Source organism: Coregonus clupeaformis, chromosome 15 (assembly GCF_020615455.1).
Source record: "Coregonus clupeaformis isolate EN_2021a chromosome 15, ASM2061545v1, whole genome shotgun sequence".
Taxonomy (NCBI): domain Eukaryota; kingdom Metazoa; phylum Chordata; class Actinopteri; order Salmoniformes; family Salmonidae; genus Coregonus; species Coregonus clupeaformis.
Genome location: NC_059206.1, coordinates 22632770 through 22653172, shown reverse-complemented (window position 1 = coordinate 22653172; position 20403 = coordinate 22632770). Strand labels below are relative to the sequence as shown.

Here is a 20403-nt window from a genome sequence, read left to right as displayed (position 1 = left end):
AAACAAAAACAGGAAATAAAAGGAAAAACAAGAAATGTGAACTGAACTGTTTGTTTGTGTTGTTCTTTTACTGTTAACACACTACTGACTACACTGAGTGGGGAGGGAGGGGTGAGGACAAGGGGGGAGTAAAGCTGGGTCCGTACGAGGTACTTGTCACGTCTGATGGATTTGCTCCGTTTGGTTTTAAGCCGCGTTTGTCTCGTTGTCTCTGTGAGCGTTTAACAGAAGGGGAACAGGAGTGCTATGTGGACATCTCGCCACTGGACAACATATACTCAGTGTAAACCAAAAGATTTTATTTTTCTCTTTAGTTCTCTCTCTCTCTCTCTCTCTCTCTTTCACACTCTCCTTCATACATATAAAAGGGACACACACACACGACAATGTTATTTTTTTGTTTGTTTGTGAACTAAATAGGGTCTATACACATTAATACCGATGTGGCCTTTTTATTGTTTGTTTTTAGTTGTTTTGTTTTTCTTGTTTTCTGTTTTTTCGTTCCGTTTTCCATTTTTCCGTCACTTTTTAAGTTAAAAAGGATACAAAGGCAGAATCAAGTAAACGGGGGCGTGATCGGTCTCCATCTCAATAGATCCATCGACCAATCACAATCGTTTTTAAGTTTAGTCTTTCGTCAACCGAACCTCTCCCGTACGAGCATCATGAGTTTCTTCTTGCCCTTGTAGATCTGTTTAAGGTTGTCTATGAACTGGGTGAACTGGATGTGTCCGTCGTGGGCCATGAGGAATGTCTCTCTGGCCTTACTGAGGAACTCTATGAACTCGCTGTAGTGGCGTGGGCTGATGTGTGTGAGGCGAGAGTGCGTGGTGTTGATGTAGGCCCCGATGGTGGCGTCCAGCAGCTGCCTGAGCGGAGCCTTGTCCAGCGACATCAGCTTTCCAGAGTTCCTGCGGCTGTGCAGTGCCACCATGCCCGGCGTGGTCAACGTGCACCGTCTCAAAATGTCTGACAGCACCGTTGCACACTTCACACTCTTCACCACCAGGGGGATGACGGCAGTCAGCTCATTCTTCCCCAGAGAGTGGCTCAGAGCACAGGCCCACAGCACGTCGTTGATAGCCGGGTGGGTATCCTGGTTGTAGCTGAGGTTAAGGTGGGCCATGGCTAGCGTGGCTAACTTGTACGCCCTCATGGGATATCCTCTGTGCTCCATGTACCTGGCTATCGTAAACAGCTGTGTGTAGCTCATCCCCGTGACGGCCGCGTCCAACACGATCTGGTAGGCCGTCTCGAAGGCGATGTGGTCCTTCTCGCAGAGGGTGAGGGCGGAGAGTGCACAGTTCTGGGGGTCCTTCATGGCACACTGCAGGGCCAGGGTTCGGGCGGAGGAGGCCAGGTTCTCCTGTTGGTGACAGTCCAGGTGCAGCCGGACGATGGTGGTGTTGGACATGACGGTGGTGGCCACGATACTGGTGGCCTCGGTCGGGGTGAACAGGGTGAACCAACTCTGCATGATGCTGTCCAACGCATACACACCTACAGCAGGGGAGAGCAGAGGAGAGGGTGGTTAGTTCATGGAAATATATATTCTACACACACACATACAGTACATCCCTCATACACCACACACACATTATGCAAAACATCATTAGAGGAGTAACTCACCAACTTCTGTGGCACAGGTGACCAGCCACCGTACCATCTCTCTCCTCCTCCAGTTCAACGTGGACAGAGTCATTCTCATCACCTTCAGAGGAGAGAGGAGCAGGTAGAGGTTAGGGAGGTGTGTGTGTGTGTAAGTGCATCGGTGTGTGTATCTGTTTACTGTGTGTGTGTCTGTTACCTGAAGGCCCAGCTCCAGTGAGACCTTGAGCAGTGTGATGTCTGGTAGACTGTCCATCAGAGTAGCGATCTTGAAGGCGTCCTGAGCCAGTTTGAAGATATGAGACGAGGAGTGGATGTTCTTCTGGATAGACTCCAACACTGTTTCTAACTTACGCCCGTCACCTGAGAAGACAAAAACACACACAAAACCCCCATTTAAAACTCCCATTTAAAACCCCATTTAAAACTCCCATTTAAAACTCCCATTTAAAACAACCTATTTGCAAAAAAGATCAGAAACATTATTGTTTGAGCGTATGTGTGTATGCGTTTGTAGTGTGTATGCTCGTACATTCAGTACGTGCATGTGTGTTTACCTTTGGCTGCCGTGAGCATGGTGGAGGCCAGTTCACATTGTTGTGACTCTATATGAGACAGAGTGAACCAGCGAGGGTAGCGGTTAGGGACCATTGACACTATATGGTGAGGTCTGGACAGATCACCTGATGGAGCCATGGATTCCAGGACCGGTAACCTAAAAACACACACATTTAATATACTGATGGTTACTCTTTATTTATTACTTTAATAAGGATGTATGGGCCTTTAAGATATCTTCTAAGACTTATAGAAATCCTACTGTGTCTCTCCAAGATTCAGTACTTCTGTTAAGCGGAGATGAGTCAAAATGATTTAGAAATAAAGCGTTTTAATGCCAGTATATCTGAGGCTGGTTGAAGACTGAGTTTTTTAAATAAAGATTTCAATATAATAAAAATCAAAGGAGTTTAATTTGGGCAGAATGAAATAAAGTTCCAAAGGTTTCAGCCTCTCAGCAGTCAGATAGAAACCCAATGAAACCCAATGCCATAAAATATATATTTATATATTTATTACTGTATATTTATTATTCAAACACTCTCCAAAACTAATTTTCAATGCTGTTTAATTATTTAACAAGGATTCCAGCGAAAGGCAGCTTTATGATTAAACTGCACACAGGATAGCTTCCTGCCTCCACGCCTCACACACACACATACATAATTTGACACTCAAAGGAGGCTGAGCTCCTTTTTTAACTGAACTTACCTGAAGTTCTTTCTGGGCAGAAACTCTTTACTGAAGTGCAAAAAAATAAGTTGTGGAAGATATGTTTGTGTGTGTATGTGTTGAGTACTTACCTCATGGCTCTCAGTGCAATTTTGTATGCCAGTTCGGTGTCGTGAGGTAGTAGGGAGGTGAAGAGATACTTGGCAAAGGTATGCATGGGAACACTCTCTCTGTAGAGCAACTCTCCTAGACCACTGTATGGTCCAGCTACAGGAGACAGAGAATACAGGCTTAGATATGTTAGATATATAGATTAGATAGATTAGAGAGAGAGAGAGATTAGAGAGAGCGAGAGAGAGAATGTACGCATGTGTGTGTAGACATGTTTAACTATACTTGGACCAGAAGTCCCCACAAAAATAGTAAACAAACATAAATTAGACCAACAGGGAAAATGGCTATTTATAGGGGGTTTAGGGTTAAGGTTAGAATTAGTGTTAGAGTTAGAATTAGGGTTAGGGGGCTCAAGGTTAGGTTTAAGGTTAGGAGTTAGGGATAAGGTTAGGTTTTGGGGTTAAGGCTAAGGTTAGCGTAAGCGTTAGGGTTTAGGGAAAATAGGACTTTGAATGGGTATCAATTGTGTGTCCCCACAAAGTTAGTTAAACAAGACTGTGTGTGTGTGTGTTTGTGTGCATCTACCCCTCACCCTCTAGCAGGAAGATTGCTTGCTTGCGGAATATCTTGACAAGTGCATCGTCCAGTTCCACTTCCTGGAGCTTGGCCAATAGCTGCTCTTCGTTGCGACACACCTTCTCCTGGGCGTATAGGCCATCGGGCATCATCCTCTGTTGCCCTAAGCCAATCAGAGCCGTCTCTACGGCCAGTGCTACGAACGATTGGCCATCGTCCAGTAAGCGTTGCGCTGGGAAGAGGTGGGGCTCCAACCTTTTGGCTGAACTCACAGAGCCTGGAGAGAGAGAGGGAAAGAGAGAGAGACAGAGAGAGGAAGAAAATAAGAGAGAGGGAGGGATATTTTAAAAAACAGCATGTCTTTGAAATGTTGTCACCAAATCTAATAGAGAGTGAAACAGCAAGGCTGTGGAACATTCTGTATCAGAACCAATAAAGTCACTCAACCTCCATTATCATGACAATAGCTCTGTGCTGCCCCAGGAAACTACAACATTCAATTCGGTCATGCAGAGCTACTGGGTGTCCAGGCGTTAGTTCCACCCCAGCACTAACCCACCTGACTCAAACAGTCTGGACCAAAATTACTGCTATTTCAACCAAGGCCTTCAAAATAGACTATATATACAAAAGTATGTGGACATCCCTTCAAATTAGTGGATTTGCTTATTTCAGCCATACCCATGCTGTATTAAATCGAGCACACCGCCATGCAATCTCCATAGACAAACATTGGCAGTAGAATGGCCTTACTGAAGAGCTCAGTGACCTTCAATGTGGCACCGTCATAGGATGCCACCTTTCCAACATGTCAGTTCGTAAAGTGTCTGCCCTGCTAGAGCTTCCCCAGTCAACTGTAAGTGCTGTTATTGTGAAGTGGAAACGTCTAGGAGCAACAACGGCTCAGCCGCGAAGTGGTAGGCCACACAAGCTCACAGAACGGGACCATCGAGTGCTGAAGCGCGTAGTGCGTAAAAATCATCTGTCCTCGGTTGCAACACTCACTACCGAGTTTCCAAACTGCCTCTGGAAACGTCAGCACAAGAACTGTACGTCGGGAGCTTCATGAAATGGTTTTCCAAGCCTAAGATCACTATGTGCAATGCCAAGCATCGGCTGGAGTGGTGTAAAGCTCGCCGCAATTGGACTCTGGAGCAGTGGAAACGCGTTCTCTGGAATGATGAATCACGCTTCACCATCTGGCAGTCCGACGGACTAATCTGGGTTTGGCGGATGCCAGGAGAACTCTACCTGCCCAAATGCATAGTGCCAACTGTAAAGTTTGGTGGAGGAGGAATAATGGTCTGGGGCTGTTTTTCATGGTTCGGTTAGGCCCCTTAGTTCCAGTGAAGGGAAATCTTAACGCTACAGCATACAATGACATTCTAGACGATTCTGTGCTTCCAACTTTGTGGCAACAGTTTGGGGAAGGCCCTTTCCTGTTTCAGCATGACAATGCCCCTGTGCACAAAGCGAGGTCCATACAGAAATGGATTGTCGAGATCGGTGTGGAAGAACTTGACTGGCCTGCACAGAGCCCTGACCTCAACCCCATTGAACACCTTAGGGATTCATTGGAGCGCCGACTGCGAGCCAGGCCTAATCGCCCAACATCAGTGCCCGACCTCACTAATGCTCTTGTGGCTGAATGGAAGCAAGTCCCCGCAGCAATGTTCCAACATCTAGTGGAAAGCCTTCCCAGAAGAGTGGAGGCTGTTGTAGCAGCAAAGGGGGGACCAACTCCATATTAATGCCCATGATTTTGGAATGAGATGTTCGACGAGCAGGTGTCCACATACTTTAGGTCATGTAGTGTATGTTAGGGCTTCACAATCAATGTATGGATGTGCTATTTTCTTTATTGATGTATGTATTGATCTATTAGCATGTTGTCTCTCTACTGTCTCTCTGTGTGTTCTCTAGGGAGAGGTAATCATGTATTCTAACAGTTTAATGATGTCTCTATGGGCCCACAGACAAGACCCCAGGAGGATTAACACTGCCACACACACACACACAGTCTGTCTGGTCTAGACGAGCAGTTTCCAAGGCCATGGAATGTTAGTATCCATCTGACAGAACCAATCACACCCAATCATCACTGATGACATCACTAATTGTTCCTCAGCCATCCTCCAATCACAGCTCATGAATAAAAGATGAGCAGAAAAAAACGATCCATTGAAATGCATTAAATATGCAGAAAAGGGAGAGCGAGAGAGAGAGCGAGAGAGAGAGAGAGAGAGGGTGAGTGTGCGTGCATATACCTGAGAAGTCTAGAAAGGCGTTGCGCCCCTCCTCGTCTCCCCGACCCGTGTCCAGTAGGGTGCTGAACAGAGTGCCTATAGGGTCCAGGGGGTGTCCCACCCAGCCCTCCATGTTGGTGACAGATGTCATGCCTTTATGGAGCAGCTCTGGAGAGGACACAGACCGCACACTGTTATTACTCCGCATTTACACACAGTTAAGACATAGAATTTGTTCCTAACTGACCTTTTTTGTGGCTGCGGAAGAGCTCAAGATGTTTCTGTTGCTGCCGTATGAGAGTGTTGACGATAGCGATGGCCAATAGTAAGGCTTCCCTGGGATAACCATGTGACCGCAGCGCATCCACCCTCGCACACGCTGTAGGGACGTGCTCTGCAAGAGGGAAGGGGGGTGGGAGGCTGTTACTTCCAACGCTACTTCAACTAAATATTAATTTATTCTAAAAACGTGTCTTAAAAATCTATCCCTCCTTTGTATTCGTCATTGCCAACACAAACACACACACTCACCGTGCCAAAGGGGCCAGCCACGGGCGTCGAACAGTGCCCCTGCACTGCCATGGTTGTCGTGGTGACAGTGTGTGTGTGTGTGTGTGTAGAGGTCATGTGTGATGATGCGCTGCAGGTGTGTGTCCTGCCAGTGCAGGTCACAGGCCTCGATGGCCCTCGTAAACACTGTCCTGTGAGGACGAGACGACGAGTCTGGGAGAGAGGGAGAAAGAGGGATTACGGAGGGGAGGTGGTGAGGGTGGAAAGAAAAGGATGAAAAACAAAAACAAAGGAGAGAAAGAAGAGGACAATTTTCAGCAGAAAACATTTTGTTGATCGGCCACCTAAAGCTACCTGGATGAAATGCTAATTCACAGCACTGTTCCTATTCAGAGGCCTGATATACTTTTTTAAAGGTATTTTCTCTAATTTAGCTCAGGCACGGACAGGGGGAGCAGAGGGCAGCCATAGCTGGAGGATCCCGCCTGGGTTATTGAGCTTATTCCATCAGTCAGACAGAAACTAATAAGAACAGCTCGCAGGGCAGAGACATGGAGAGGGAGAAAGTTGATTAAAAGAGAGGCATGTAGAAAGATCGAGGAACAGAAAAAGAGAGATCGACAGAGAGAAAATAGAGAAAATAGAGAAATCGTTGATTAAAAGTGGCTTTTCTCGCTCAAACTTGGTTTGGCGTGGGCGCCCTGAGGCACTGTGTTGGTCAGCTGTGTGTGTGTCTTTGTGTTTTCTCACCTGGGTTGCCGTGCGGCAGTGCGTGTGTGAGATTGGGCAGTTCGTTGCCGTGGTTTCCATCCTCCCAGGGACACACGTCGACACTGTTCCACCGTCTCAGCTGTCTCAGCCACACACACTTCTGCTCCGACTTACAGTGGGGGTTGAGCACAATACACATCCACAGGGCACCTACACACACACACACACACACACACACACACACACAGGATGTTTCTGTTATTGTTATTCATCCTTTAATCACATAATTTGATTCTGTAGAAAAGGAAAAATAGATGCAGTTAAAAGGTTCCGAAGCATCAACAGTCTCTGTGACGGTTATCTATTCAATAAACACATGCCTGCCGCACACACACTCACGCAGATACTCTAGTGACACACTGTGATTACCTGAAGCCTGAGCTGAAAGAGAGATGGGGTATGGATGAAGGGAGTGAGGGAAGGAGAGAGAGATGGAGAGTGGGGGATGGAAGGCATTAAAAGGAAATATGCAGCGAAAAACAGGGGTAAAGAGAGAAAAATGATGGAAAATGAACAAGGAAAAGAAAAGGGGGACAGATTACAGAATGAGACAGGAGGAGGCAGAGAGAGGTGAAGCGAGAGAACAGGAGGAGGAGGAGAGGGGGATGAGATGGGGAGGAGGGAAGGAGGATGGGGGAGGGGATAGGAGTCGCTTTATCCTCTGTCTTTGTTTGGACGGCCTCAAGGACAACAGAGGGACGAGAGAAGAGAGGTAAGGGAGAGGAGAAGGGAGCAACAGACAGGATGAGCTAGGAAGAGAAAGGAGGGAGTAAAGAAAATTAAAAGAAATAATTAATAAATAAGAGAAAACGACAAGGAGGGGAGATTATAGAAAGGAGAGAAGACAAAGGGAAGATGTGCATCCAGCAAGCAGGGGAAATGTCTAAAACATTCAAAACATGAAAATGCATTCAAATAATACAGAAATAAGAGATGAACTTCCCTTAAAACAGAAAGAGAGAGAAACAACCACCAAAACAGACAAAGAGAATGGAGGGATATATAATATAGTTCCAACAATCAACTACCATGACAACAGGGTTGTGGTTATGGGATTTTGTTGCTAGGGTAGGTTACTATTGGATGTTGTTGCTAGGCTAGAGTTAAGTTCTATGGGATGTGGTTACTAGGCTAGGGTCTAGAGTCTCCCCCAATTACACAATAACATGGAATAATCCCTAAAGCTGCCGTTTCGCTTTCCTGCTTATCCTGAATATGGACAGTGTACTGTTCAGTGTTCACAGTCACACCAGCACACACACACACACACACACACAGCGGTGGTTAATTATGACAGGATAAAGATAAGCAGAGGAAAGGAGGAAAGGAGAGAGGGAATACAGAACAAACACATTCAACACAAATAAACAACCAGCAGTGGTATCCATTTCCTAGCTGGCTAAGTTAAGTTTTAATGTCTGCAAACTCAAAACCCAACAATGCAATAATCAATAACAACGTAATACTAGAAAAAACAGACGAGAAATGAGAAGAAATATGAAAAACACAATAAGTAAGTAAGTAAGCATACTATATACAGGGTCAGTTCCAATACCATATTTACAATGTCCAGGGATACTGGAGTGATGGAGGTAGATATGTATAGGGGTAAGGAGACTAGGCATCAGGATATAAGATAAACAGAGTAGCAACAGCTTGTATGTGAGTGGGTGTGCGGGTGTGTAGTGTCAGTATAAATGTACAGTGCATTCGGAAAGTATTCAGACCCCTTGACCTTTTCCACATTTTGTTACGTTACAGCCTTATTCTAAAATGGATTAAATTAAAAATGTTCCCTCATCAATCTACACACAATACCCCATTATGACATTTTTGAAATGTATAAAACGTTAAAAACAGAAATACCTTATTTACATAAATATTCAGACCCTTAGCTATGAGACTCGAAATTTTACTCAGGTGCATCCTGTTTCCATTGATCATCCTTGAGATGTTTCTACAACTTGATTGGAGTCCACCTGTGGTAAATTCAATTGATTGGACATGATTTGGAAAGGCACACACCTGTCTATATAAGGTCCCACAGTTGACAGTGCATGTCAGAGCAAAAACCAAGCCATGAGGTCGAAGGAATTGTCCGTAGAGCTCCGAGACAGGACTGTGTCGAGGCACAGCTCTGGGGAAGGGTACCAAAACATTTCTGCAGCATTGAATGTCCCAAAGAACACAGTGGCCTCCATCATTCTTAAATGGAAGAAGTGTGGAACCACCAAGACTCTTCCTAGAGCTGGCCGCCCGACCAAACTGAGCAGGGGAAAAGGGCCTTGGTCAGGGAGGTGACCAAGAACCCGATGGTCACTCTGACAGAGCTCCAGAGATCCTCTGTGGAGATGAGAGAATTTTCCAGAAGGACAACCATCTCTGCAGTACTCCACCAATCAGAACATTATGGTATAGTGACACTCCTCAGTAAAAGACACATAACAGCCCGCTTGGGAGTTTGCCAAATGGCACCTAAAGGACTATCAGACCATAAGAAACAAGATTCTCTGGTCTGATGAAACCAAGATTGAACTCTTTGGCCTGAATGCCAAGCGTCACGTCTGAAGGAAACCTTCAGTGAAGCATGGTGGTGGCAGCATCATGCTATGGGGATGTTTTTCAGCTGCAGGGACTGGGAGACTAGTCAGGATCGAGGGAAAGATGAACGGAGCAAAGTACAGAGAGATCCTTGATGAAAACCTTTTTCGTAACATCTGAGATCCCCAGAGATTGGAAAGCTGCCGCGGTTATCCCCCTCTTCAAAAGGGGGTGACACTCTAGATCCAAACTGTTACAGACATATATCCATCCTGCCCTGCCTTTCGAAAGTATTTGAAAGCCAAGTTAACAAACAGATCACCGACCATTTCGAATTCCACCGTACCTTCTCCGCTATGCAATCCGGTTTCCGAGCTGGTCATGGGTGCACCTCAGCCACGCTCAAGGTCCTAAACGATATTATAACCGCGATCGATAAAAGACAGTACTGCGCAGCCGTCTTCATCGACCTGGCCAAGGCTTTCGACTCTGTCAACCACCGCATTCTTATTGGCAGACTAAATAGCCTTGGTTTCTCAAATGACTGCCTCGCCTGGTTCACCAACTACTTCTCAGATAGAGTTCAATGTGTCAAATCGGAGGGCCTGTTGTCTGGACCTCTGGCAGTCTCTATGGGGGTGCCACAGGGTTCAATTCTCGGGCTGACTCTATTCTCTGTGTATATCAATGATGTCGCTCTTGCTGCTGGTGACGCTCGGATCCACCTCTACGTAGACGACACCATTTTGTATACATCTGGCCCTTCATTGGACACTGTGTTAACAAACCTCCAAACGAGCTTCAACGCCATACAACACTCCTTCCGTAGCCTCCAACTGCTCTTAAACACTAGTAAAACTAAATGCATGCTCTTCAATCGAACGCTGCTTGCACCCGCCCGCCCGACTAGAATCACTACTCTCGGCAGGTCTGACTTAGAATATACCTAGGTGTCTGGTTAGACTGTAAACTCTCCTTCCAGACTCACATTAAGCATCTCCAATCAAAAGTTAGATCTAGAATCGGCTTCCTATTTCGCAACAAAGCCTCCTTCACTCATGCTGCCAAACATGCCCTCGTAAAACTGACTATCCTACCGATCTTTGACTTTGGCGATGTCATTTACAAAATAGCCTCCAACGCTCTACTCAGCAAATTGGATGTACTCTATCACAGTGCCATCCGTTTTGCCACCAAAGCCCCATATACTACCCACCATTGTGACCTGTACGCTCTTGTTGGCTGGCCCTCACTACATATTCGTCGCCAAACCCACTGGCTCCAGGTCATCTATAAATCACTGCTAGGCAAATCCCCGTCTTATCTTAGCTCACTGGTCACCATAGCAACACCCACCCGTAGTCTGCGCTCCAGCAGGTATATCTCACTGGTCATCCCCAAAGCCATCACCTCCTTTGGCCGCCATTCCTTCCAGTTCTCTGCTGCCAATGACTGGTTCGAACTGCAAAAATCTCTGAATCTGGAGACTCTTATCTCCCTCACTAACTTTAAGCATTAGTTGTCAGAGCAGCTTACCGATCACTGCACCTGTACACAGCCCATCTGAAATTAGCCCACCCAACTACCTCATCCCCATATTGTTATTTATTTTGCTAATTTGCACCCCAGTATCTCTATTTGCACATCCTCTTTTGCACATCTATCATTCCAGTGTTAATACAAAATTGTAACTATTTTGCACTATGGCCTATTTATTGCCTTACCTCCATAACTTACTACATTCGCACACACTGTATATATATTTTCTGTTGTATTTTTGACTTTCTGTTTTGTTTACCCCATATGTAACTCTGTGTTGTTGTTTTTATCGCACTGCTTTGCTTTATCTTGGCCAGGTCGCAGTTGTAAATGAGAACTTGTTCTCAACTGGCTTACCTGGTTAAATAAAGGTTCAATAAAAAACCTGTTCCAGAGCGCTCAGGACCTCAGATTGGGGCAAAGGTTCACCTTCCAACAGGACAACAACCCTAAGCACACAGCCAAGACAACGCAGGTTGTCTTAGGGACAAGTCTCTAAATGTCCTTGAGTGGCCCATCCAGAGCCCGGGCTTGAACCCGATTGAACATCTCTGGAGAGAGGATGTGCAGCAACGCTCCCCATCCAACCTGACAGAGCTTGAGAGGATCTGCAGAGAAGAATGGGAGAAACTCACCAAATACACATGTGCCAAGCTTGTAGCGTCATATCGAATAAGACTTGAGGCTGTAATCGCTGCCAAAGGTGCTTCAACAAAGTACTGAGTAAAGGGTCTGAATACTTATGCAAATGTATTTTTGAGTTTTAATAAATTTGCAAAAAGTTCTAAAAACCTGTTTTTGCTTTGTCATTATGGGGTATTGCGTGTAGATTGATGTGGGGAAAAAACTATTTAATCCATTTCAGAATAAGGCTGTAACGTAACAAAATGTGGAAAAAGTAAAGGGGTCTGAATACCTTCCGACTGCACTGTAAGTGCATATTATGTGCAAGTGAGCAGATGATGGAGTGAGTGTGTGTGTGTAGGGCCCTGTGAGCTTACACACGCACACACACACGCGCGTCAGCAGTGAGAAAGCTTGGCCTATATTTCTCCCTCTCCTCTCCAACCTAAGCCAGATGAGAACCAGTGTCTCAGACTACAAAGGATCAAACACACACATTCATTAAAACAATATTGGGCTCATCAATATTTAGCTCCTGACACACACACACTCCCTCACATTTCACCCCATCACCCTTAATTTCCTTTGATGGGCCTACTCTGAGCCTTCAGCCCACATCTCATCTGTTCTGAGAGAGAGAGAGAAAATACCCAGCTCACAATCTCCGAATCCATTTTAGGCTGTAAAAAGCATATATTTCACAAAACACCCAGCTCACACCCTACAGATAATGCCCAAAACATAACAGACTGGCAATACACTCCTGACACACACACCAGCATACAAGCAGCCGTCATATCAGAAAGTATAGGGAGATACAGGTTTAACACAGCTGACCAACACACAAATCAAACAGTCATCATGTGCTCACAACAACACTTGTGTGACCATTATATGTGTGCATGTTCACTCTCTCTTGAACGGCTAGTCCATCCAAGTGACGTCTGTCCTCGTGCTCACGTTTGTGTGACTTTGTGTGTGTTGTCTCTTACCTAGCTCATCCCACAGCTGTCTGTATTTGTCAGTCATGGTGGTTCCCTGTTGTCTCCACAGTGCCAGGCGAGGGTCGCCCATAAACTGTTCTGTGATCAGCGTTAACATCCTGGCACCGTTGGAGTCACGCATCTTCAACATCTCTCTCACCTAGAGGAGAAAGAGAGAGGGGGAGGGAGGGAGGGGGAGAGAGAGGTCATCAAAGGTGTATGTGTGTGTGTGTGTGTGTGTGTGTGTGTGTGTACGTGAGTGTCAGGGCTGGGGTCAATTCAAATTGAAGGCAGTCAATTCAGGAAGTGATTTGAATAATACACATTTTAAAAATGGAACACATTTTGAAATACATAATTTTCCATTTATTGAGAAGTCATTGGAAAAAATCCATTTTTTCAATTACTGAATTGGAATGTCAGTTTACTTTACTTCCTGAATTGACTGACTTCAATTCGAATTCACCCCAATCCTGGTGTGCGTGTGTGTTACCTTGCTGAAGAGAAGGTTGAGTTGTTTCCCAGAGCCATGGTATCCTCCCTGAGAGAGGAAGAGTTTCACCTGCTCCTGGACCTGCTCCTCATCCAGGTGCCAGCAGTTCTCATCATCTACACTGGCCCCTGCCGTGGGGTCCGGGGCTCCTACACACACACACACACACACACACACACACAGGTTAGTTGAGACACACACACAGTGCTCATCATTTAGGTTGAGAAATGGAAAATCATTCAGTGAAAGCACTGGGCTCTATGTCTCAAACAAAAACTGAACAAGATGAACAAAATGATACCGGCTTAAGTAAAGTGGGTCTAAAGTATCATCACACACACACTTCCCCACGTCCTACATTACTGTTGAGCGCTCATATGGACGTGGCTTGATCAAAGTGTTTCCCTCTCCAGTGTTCTGCTTTACTGGAGCCAGACAGGGGGAAATAATTTCCTGGCACACACACTCACAAACACACTTTTTCTTCATCACACATTTCTCTCTTCTACACATCACCCACCCCACTCACCGTGGACCTGGTTGATCTCAGAGTTGGTAGACAGAATCTCATCAGCTAGTTTCTGAGCAGTGGGCAGCACCTCCGTGTGGTGTACTGTTATCAGGTACTGGACAAACTTCTGCAGCTGGTCTCTATTCATCTGGAACAGCGTCTCTGAGATGGGCAGGTGTAGTTTGACCTGCTCGGGCTTCCGTACACGGTACAAGGCCAGCGCTACAACATGGGCACAGTAGAAGATGTCCTTGTTGCCGCAGCCGCACGTTACCGCGGTGATCTTGCAGCGGTCGAAGCTGACGCTGACACTGCAGACAAGCTCGGGTTCCGACGCTGTGGCCGGTTCTGTTACCGTTCCGCTGAGGTGGAACCCTGCGAGGAGAAAAAAGACAAACCATTAGACAATCAATCAAGTACTCAATGAATCAAATTGTATTCACGTAGCCTAATACTTTTACACAAAAGTACTTGACAGAAACTCACGTTCTAAATATTTGAACAGCACAATGGCATTAATGTTCTTGTCATAACATCTCTGTTAGTGTGTGGCTCACTAGCCTATTGCTTACTCAAGCTCTTCGCAGACGCAAGATTCGGAGTGTTGCAATGTCGTTTTTCATCACAAAAGGGGCGGCTCCTTGTAATATGCTCCAGAATTCAATACTTTTTTACTACCTGGAAATTGAGACACGAGGTATCATTCCTTCTGCAGCTGTGGGGGCAGTGTTGTCGCTTGGTTCCTTGATCTGACCGATAGGCTATATAGGCTATTCATCCAAGTAGCCTATTTTGCATTGATAACCAAATATAATCTCAGTGACTGTTCAAACAGTAAACCAAACATCAAGAATCCACCTAAAAATGTATTTTGTTTAGAAGTAACAACTACTGATTACTAGGGCTGGGAATTGCCAGGGACCTCACGATACTATATTATCACAATACTTAGATGCAGATACGATATGTATTGAGATTCTCACGTTTCTATTTATAGGTTGCACCTCCGTCACTCAGTCGCGTCATGCCATTGTTATGAATGTTCTCCAAGCTGCGCTCTACCGGCGACGCAATAGTGGTGCCCTAAAGTCGTGATAAGCCCAGTCATTATTGATGAAGGCTAACGACTGTTTAGTCTAAATGACACTATAGTGCCTGGAAATACGATGACATTGCTAAAGCAGTCAAATGTTTAGTAGGAAACAACTTTGCCAGAATTATCATGGCTAATTTATTTTAGACAGATGGCAATGTTGTCATTAGCTAGCAATGCTAACTTTAGCTAGCTAAAATTCTGTGTCCTCCCCTCAATCTTAGCTAACTAGCTAATGTTATACCACAGATAGAACAATGAGACAGATATTTCACTGGACGTATAAATGTGAAGCATCCGCTTGACGTTTCCACACTACCAAATATGGTAGTGAGAGAAAGCCCAGTGGCCGGCAGTGGGAGAAGATGGAACGAGATGGATTTTGGCCGACATTCTGCAAATTTCTCAATAATGAAACATTTGATCTAAATACCGTTTTCTGTTTCCAAAAATAAAATCTGTTTAGAACAGAGTAGACAAAGGTTTGTAGACTTTACCCTTTGTCAAAGTTGTAAAAACTTGTGTTGTTTAGAAGGAGTGCAAAGGCGAATTGAGTCATTGCACACGCGCACTTCACAGAGTAGGCGTTCCCTAACGGAAATATGAAAATGTATGCTAGAACGCACCAATAGGATCTCGTTAGCTCGTGCTTAGCTCTGCCCACTGACTAACTTGTTCCAATTGAAACGACAGGCTGTGGTCTATCTTAGTTATACAAATCTTTGGTCATACTGCATCTAAAGTCAATCTGATGACAAAAGGTTTTCCTTCTAATTATTTGCCTGTTTTTGAATGGCATTGCATTTCCAAGCCACTGATGCGCTCATTGACGACGCATTGAGTAGAATTCTCAGTTGGGCATCAGTCCAAAGCAATATTGTGACGAAACATGCAATCTATGAATATGTATTGCGATTCTATGTTTTGATCAGTCATCATGGAAATAAAAGTGCTGAAAACAAATATTTTAAAAGATGGAGTTAGCTATGATGGAAAAACACTGGAGTTTTGGTGCAGGTACAGCCAACTAGTGCAAAAATGATATTGCGAAATTACATTTAAAAAATCATCAAAAATAACATCCCGATATGTAACTGTATCCCGATATGTAACTGCTCGCATCTGCTACAATACCATGGTGCTTGCCTACGGAGCTGTGAGGGGAACGGCACCTCCGTACCTTCAGGCTCTGATCAGTCCCTACACCCAAACGAGGACATTGCGTTCATCCACCTCTGGCCTGCTGGCTCCCCTACCTCTGCGGAAGCATAGTTCCCGCTCAGCCCAGTCAAAACTGTTCGCTGCTCTGGCACCCCAATGGTGGAACAAGCTCCCTCACAACGCCAGGACAGCGGAGTCACTCACCACCTTCCGGAGACATTTGAAACCCCACCTCTTTAAGGAATACCTAGGATAGGATAAAGTAATCCTTCTACCCCCCCTTACCCCAACCCAAACCCCAACCCAAAAAAACAAAAAAAACATTGTAAAGTGGTGATCCCACTGGCTATAAGGTGAATGCACCTATTTGTAAGTCGCTCTGGATAAGAGCGTCTGCTAAATGACGTAAATGTAAATGTAAATGTACCAGCTAGCTACTAGTCAGACTATAACAGCAAGAGGGGGAGGAAGAGAAAGAGCAGTCCCTGAAGATGTCTCTCCTTTCTCTCTCTGGGGAAAAGGTCAAACTGCTGATCTCTAGTGTGTCGATCTCCTAATGCAATAGAGCTCAGCCTTCACACACACACACGGCCCCCACACAGCCCTGCACACACACACACACTTCCTATTCTCCACTAGATAGCACCAGTCTTCTATTTTCTAAAAACATGAAACATGGCATTCTCTGGCTGAGAGGTCACTCACTGGTCACACACACACACACACACACCCCTTTAGGGCCCACACACACACACACACCACATACAACCATTTCGCTACACACAAGCATTTCGCTACACTCGCAATAACATCTGCTAAATATATGTATGTGACCAATAAAATTTGATTTGATCATCTTCAGTCAGGCAGGAGAGAGCCAGCGAGATGAAAGAGTTAAACATTCTCATTTCCTTTCCACAACACATCCCAATGCTTACCTATGCCACTATACCTCCTCACAAACACACACCATCACCACCACATATACACCTACACCCATTCAACGCTGCACAATGCACACACATATGGAAAATGAAGAAAAATGTCAGGGAGGAAGTCTTTTCCTGCTGATAACGCAGCAGGCCTCTGAAAACCACACTGACAGCCAGGACTTATGAGATACGGACATCACTGAGAGGCCCTCAAAATGGCCACCATAAATCATGTCTGGTTGGCCTGGGTTCAGACCAGTTAACTCTAGAGAGGACAGAAGACAAATTGGATCTAAAATGGCCATGCTAGAGTGAACAGGAGACCAATAGGCTCTAGACCAGCGATGGACATCTTTGATGTGGGTGGGGGCCACAAAAAAACGGAACGCATCATGAGGGGCCGCAGTGGCTCGTGGGTCTGCGTGCCCACATCCATACCCCCCCCCTCATTAGGAGTTTTACAGTGACTAGGCAATCAGGATAGCTAATAAACAGAGTAGCAGCAGCGTATGTGACGTGTGAAAGTGTCAGTGTAGTATGTGTGGGTAGAGTCCAAGAGGTGATGCAGCCAGTCAATATGCTCCCTGTGTTGCAGCAGCGAGCAAAACATTTTAGCGGCCCCAATTGTGACACAAAAATACGTTTTAAAGTTAATTTCCTGTAATTCTACACATTCTGCCATAGGGTGGAGGCAAATGTTTGCAGTTTTTAATATGATAACTGATGATCAAATGGGCCCCACCCGTCGGTAATTCAACCATGCTTACTACAAGTTTAGATAGCTGGCCGCTAGACTAACTTACCAATCGATTATGTTTTTGCTGACATAGGCTAATTAAGTGACTGCTGATGCACAACCAAATTTCGAACTTGCACCTTGTGTATTCTATTATTCTAACTCTCAACAGTAAGTTAAGACCCTGATTGAGTCCCCCCTCCCCCAAAAAACTGGTCCGCGGACCAACAGTTGCCAATCCCTGCTCTAGACAGCCATGCTAACACTCGCACTTGACTCCCCCCTCCCCTTACTAGCTCTATGCTGATAGCTACTTTATTGAGGAAAAATTTACTTACTATGAATGTGATGTGGTTGTCCCACCTAGCTATCTTAAGATGAATGCACTAACTGTAAGTCGCTCTGGATAAGAGCGTCTACTAAATGACAAATGTAAAATGTAGAGAGGACAGGAGACCAATAGGCTCTAGATAGCCATATATAGAGAGGATTTAAAGAGATTCTCTGGTACTTTTGTATACCTTTTAGCCAGTAGTTCTGAAAGTAGCACTCACGAGCCAAAAGTGGTCCCCGGAAATTGCATACTACGTCACATCTCTCTCACTCTCACACACCCACACACCATGACCCAACAGTAAAACAACCAATCCATATATTCTACCAATCCATGTGTTCCCGCCACTGTGTTCAGGTTTCAAATAAAATTGTATCTGTCTCATGACCCGAATACAACAGGTGTAGACCTTACCGTGAAATGCTTACTTACGAGCCCTTTCCCAACAATGCAGAATACAAAATTGTGTGTGTGAGCGTATGTAGTGTGTGTGTGTGTGTGTGTTGGAGTGTCAGTGCAGTATGTGAGTGTGTGGGTAGAGTCCAGTGAGTGTGCATAGAGTTGGTGCATGAGAGTCAGTGCAAATAAAAAGGGGATCAATGATTAACTGTTCAGCAGTCTTATGGCTTGGGGGTAGAAGCTGTTCAGGAGCTTTTTGGTCCCAGACTTGGCGCTCCGGTACCGCTTGCCACCCACTCCACTACAGCCCCGTCGATGTGCATGGGGGCGTGCTCGGCCCTCCGTTTTCTGCAGTCCACGATCAGGCCTACCAGCGCTGTGACATCAGCAAACTTAATGATGGTGTTGGAGTCATGCGCGGCCACGCAGCCGTGGGTGGCACTCTGGGTGGTCTACAGCTTATCATGCGGTATTCTAACTCAGGTGAGCAGAACCTCGATACCTCCTTAATATTAGAGATCGCACACCAGCTGTTGTAAACAATGAGAGACACACACCATCCCCCGAGTTTGCCCAACTCTGCCATTCTGTCCTGCTGATGTATAGAAAAAAACTGCTCGATTTGTCCTTGTTCAGCCACGACTCTGAGAAACATAGGATATTATGGTTCTTCAGATCAAGTTGATACGATAGCCTCGAACGGAGCTCGTCCAGTTTATTCTCCAGTGATTGCATGTTCGCCAATAGAACAGAGGGTAGAGGCGGTTTATGTAGTCTCGTCAGGTATCCCGCTCGCCGGCCTCTATAACGGCACCTATTCCTCCTTTGAGTGTTGGGAATTCGGGCCTGGTCCGGGATGAGCAGTATGTAATTCGCCTCTGACTCATTGAAGTAGAAATCTTCATCCAAATCGAGGTTAGTGATCGCTGTTCTGATGTCCAGAAGCTCTTTTCGGTCATAGGAAATTATGGCGGAAACATTATGTACAAAAAAGGTTAAGATCAGCGCCAAAAAAACACACAAAATAGCACAATTGGTCAGGAGCCCGTAAAACTCCTTCCAGTGCCATTATTCCCTGAGGTGAAGAAGAGAAAGGAGAACACCAAATTAAGTCCTTCGTTTTATTTTGGGCTTTCTCAAAGTACAAACACATACTGTACACTAGGAGGAGAGAGGGTCTGCTTCCCAGTACTAGAGGGTCTATCTCATGTTCTTCTGTGTAGTGGGGCTCCCCTGGCCACATATGATATTTCAACAGTCTATAGTGCTACCGTATCACATTGCTACTTTCATGGCTCTCTACAGAGAACCCTTGATGAGTCTCATATTGCCGAAATGGTATCTCTATACGACCGACCGTCCACAGCTTCGTGTGAAAAGCCTCAGATGGTCCTACAGCGTGGATCTAAGGTCAGCTTTGCCCTAAATCTCTTAAGGGTTCAGGTTAGGCCTTGATCTGGCTAAGCTGATCCTAAATCAGTGCTTAAGCAGGGCACTTGAGTCTGGAGAAATGTTAATATGGTTAGCCAGATACTTCAACTACAGCCCAAGGGAAACAAATAGGCCTAATGGTCTGAGATAGATTGAGTGAGTGAGATTTTACAAGAATTCAGTAACTGTCACAAGGGAGGTCTGGGAGACAGCACACACATGTGCGTGCAATGAAAATACACACACAGGAAAAAAGAACACACGTACAGGTTTCGGTTCTCTCAACAGGCTTTTGCTCAATCAGAATGCAGGAAATTCACACTGACCAACTGGAAGACCTGACTAACAGAAGACGGGAGAGAGAGAGAGAGAGAGGGGGAGAGAGAGAGAGAGAGAGAGAGAGAGAGAGAGAGAAAAGCAGAGAGAGAGAGCAAGAGAGAGGTAGCAAATCATGTGAGAGTGACAAAGAGAGCGAGAGAGAGCAGTGAGCAAAGAGAGACAGCGGATGCAGTCCAAACATGTTATTTTTACCCCCTCAGCCCTCGCACTAGCCACTTTTCCTTGGGGGAAA

The 20403-nt window shown here is 45.4% G+C and overlaps 1 protein-coding gene across 1 annotated transcript in view; it reads right to left on the bottom strand.

Moving 5' to 3' along the window:
- Window positions 1–277: 277 nt before the first annotated feature.
- Window positions 278–20403, bottom strand: part of LOC121582774 (zinc finger SWIM domain-containing protein 6-like) — a 53949-nt gene continuing 33823 nt past the window's right edge. Inside the window, exons 2-14 of the mRNA XM_045225063.1 lie at window positions 13765–14121; window positions 13236–13384; window positions 12752–12902; window positions 7035–7205; window positions 6306–6497; window positions 6022–6168; window positions 5796–5942; window positions 3545–3805; window positions 2970–3105; window positions 2166–2323; window positions 1808–1971; window positions 1630–1711; window positions 278–1500 (exon numbers count right to left, since the gene is read on the bottom strand). Of these exons, the coding sequence (XP_045080998.1) occupies window positions 638–1500; window positions 1630–1711; window positions 1808–1971; window positions 2166–2323; window positions 2970–3105; window positions 3545–3805; window positions 5796–5942; window positions 6022–6168; window positions 6306–6497; window positions 7035–7205; window positions 12752–12902; window positions 13236–13384; window positions 13765–14121 (2978 nt within the window). The 3' untranslated portion in view covers window positions 278–637. The remainder of the gene's footprint in view (window positions 1501–1629; window positions 1712–1807; window positions 1972–2165; window positions 2324–2969; window positions 3106–3544; window positions 3806–5795; window positions 5943–6021; window positions 6169–6305; window positions 6498–7034; window positions 7206–12751; window positions 12903–13235; window positions 13385–13764; window positions 14122–20403) is intronic.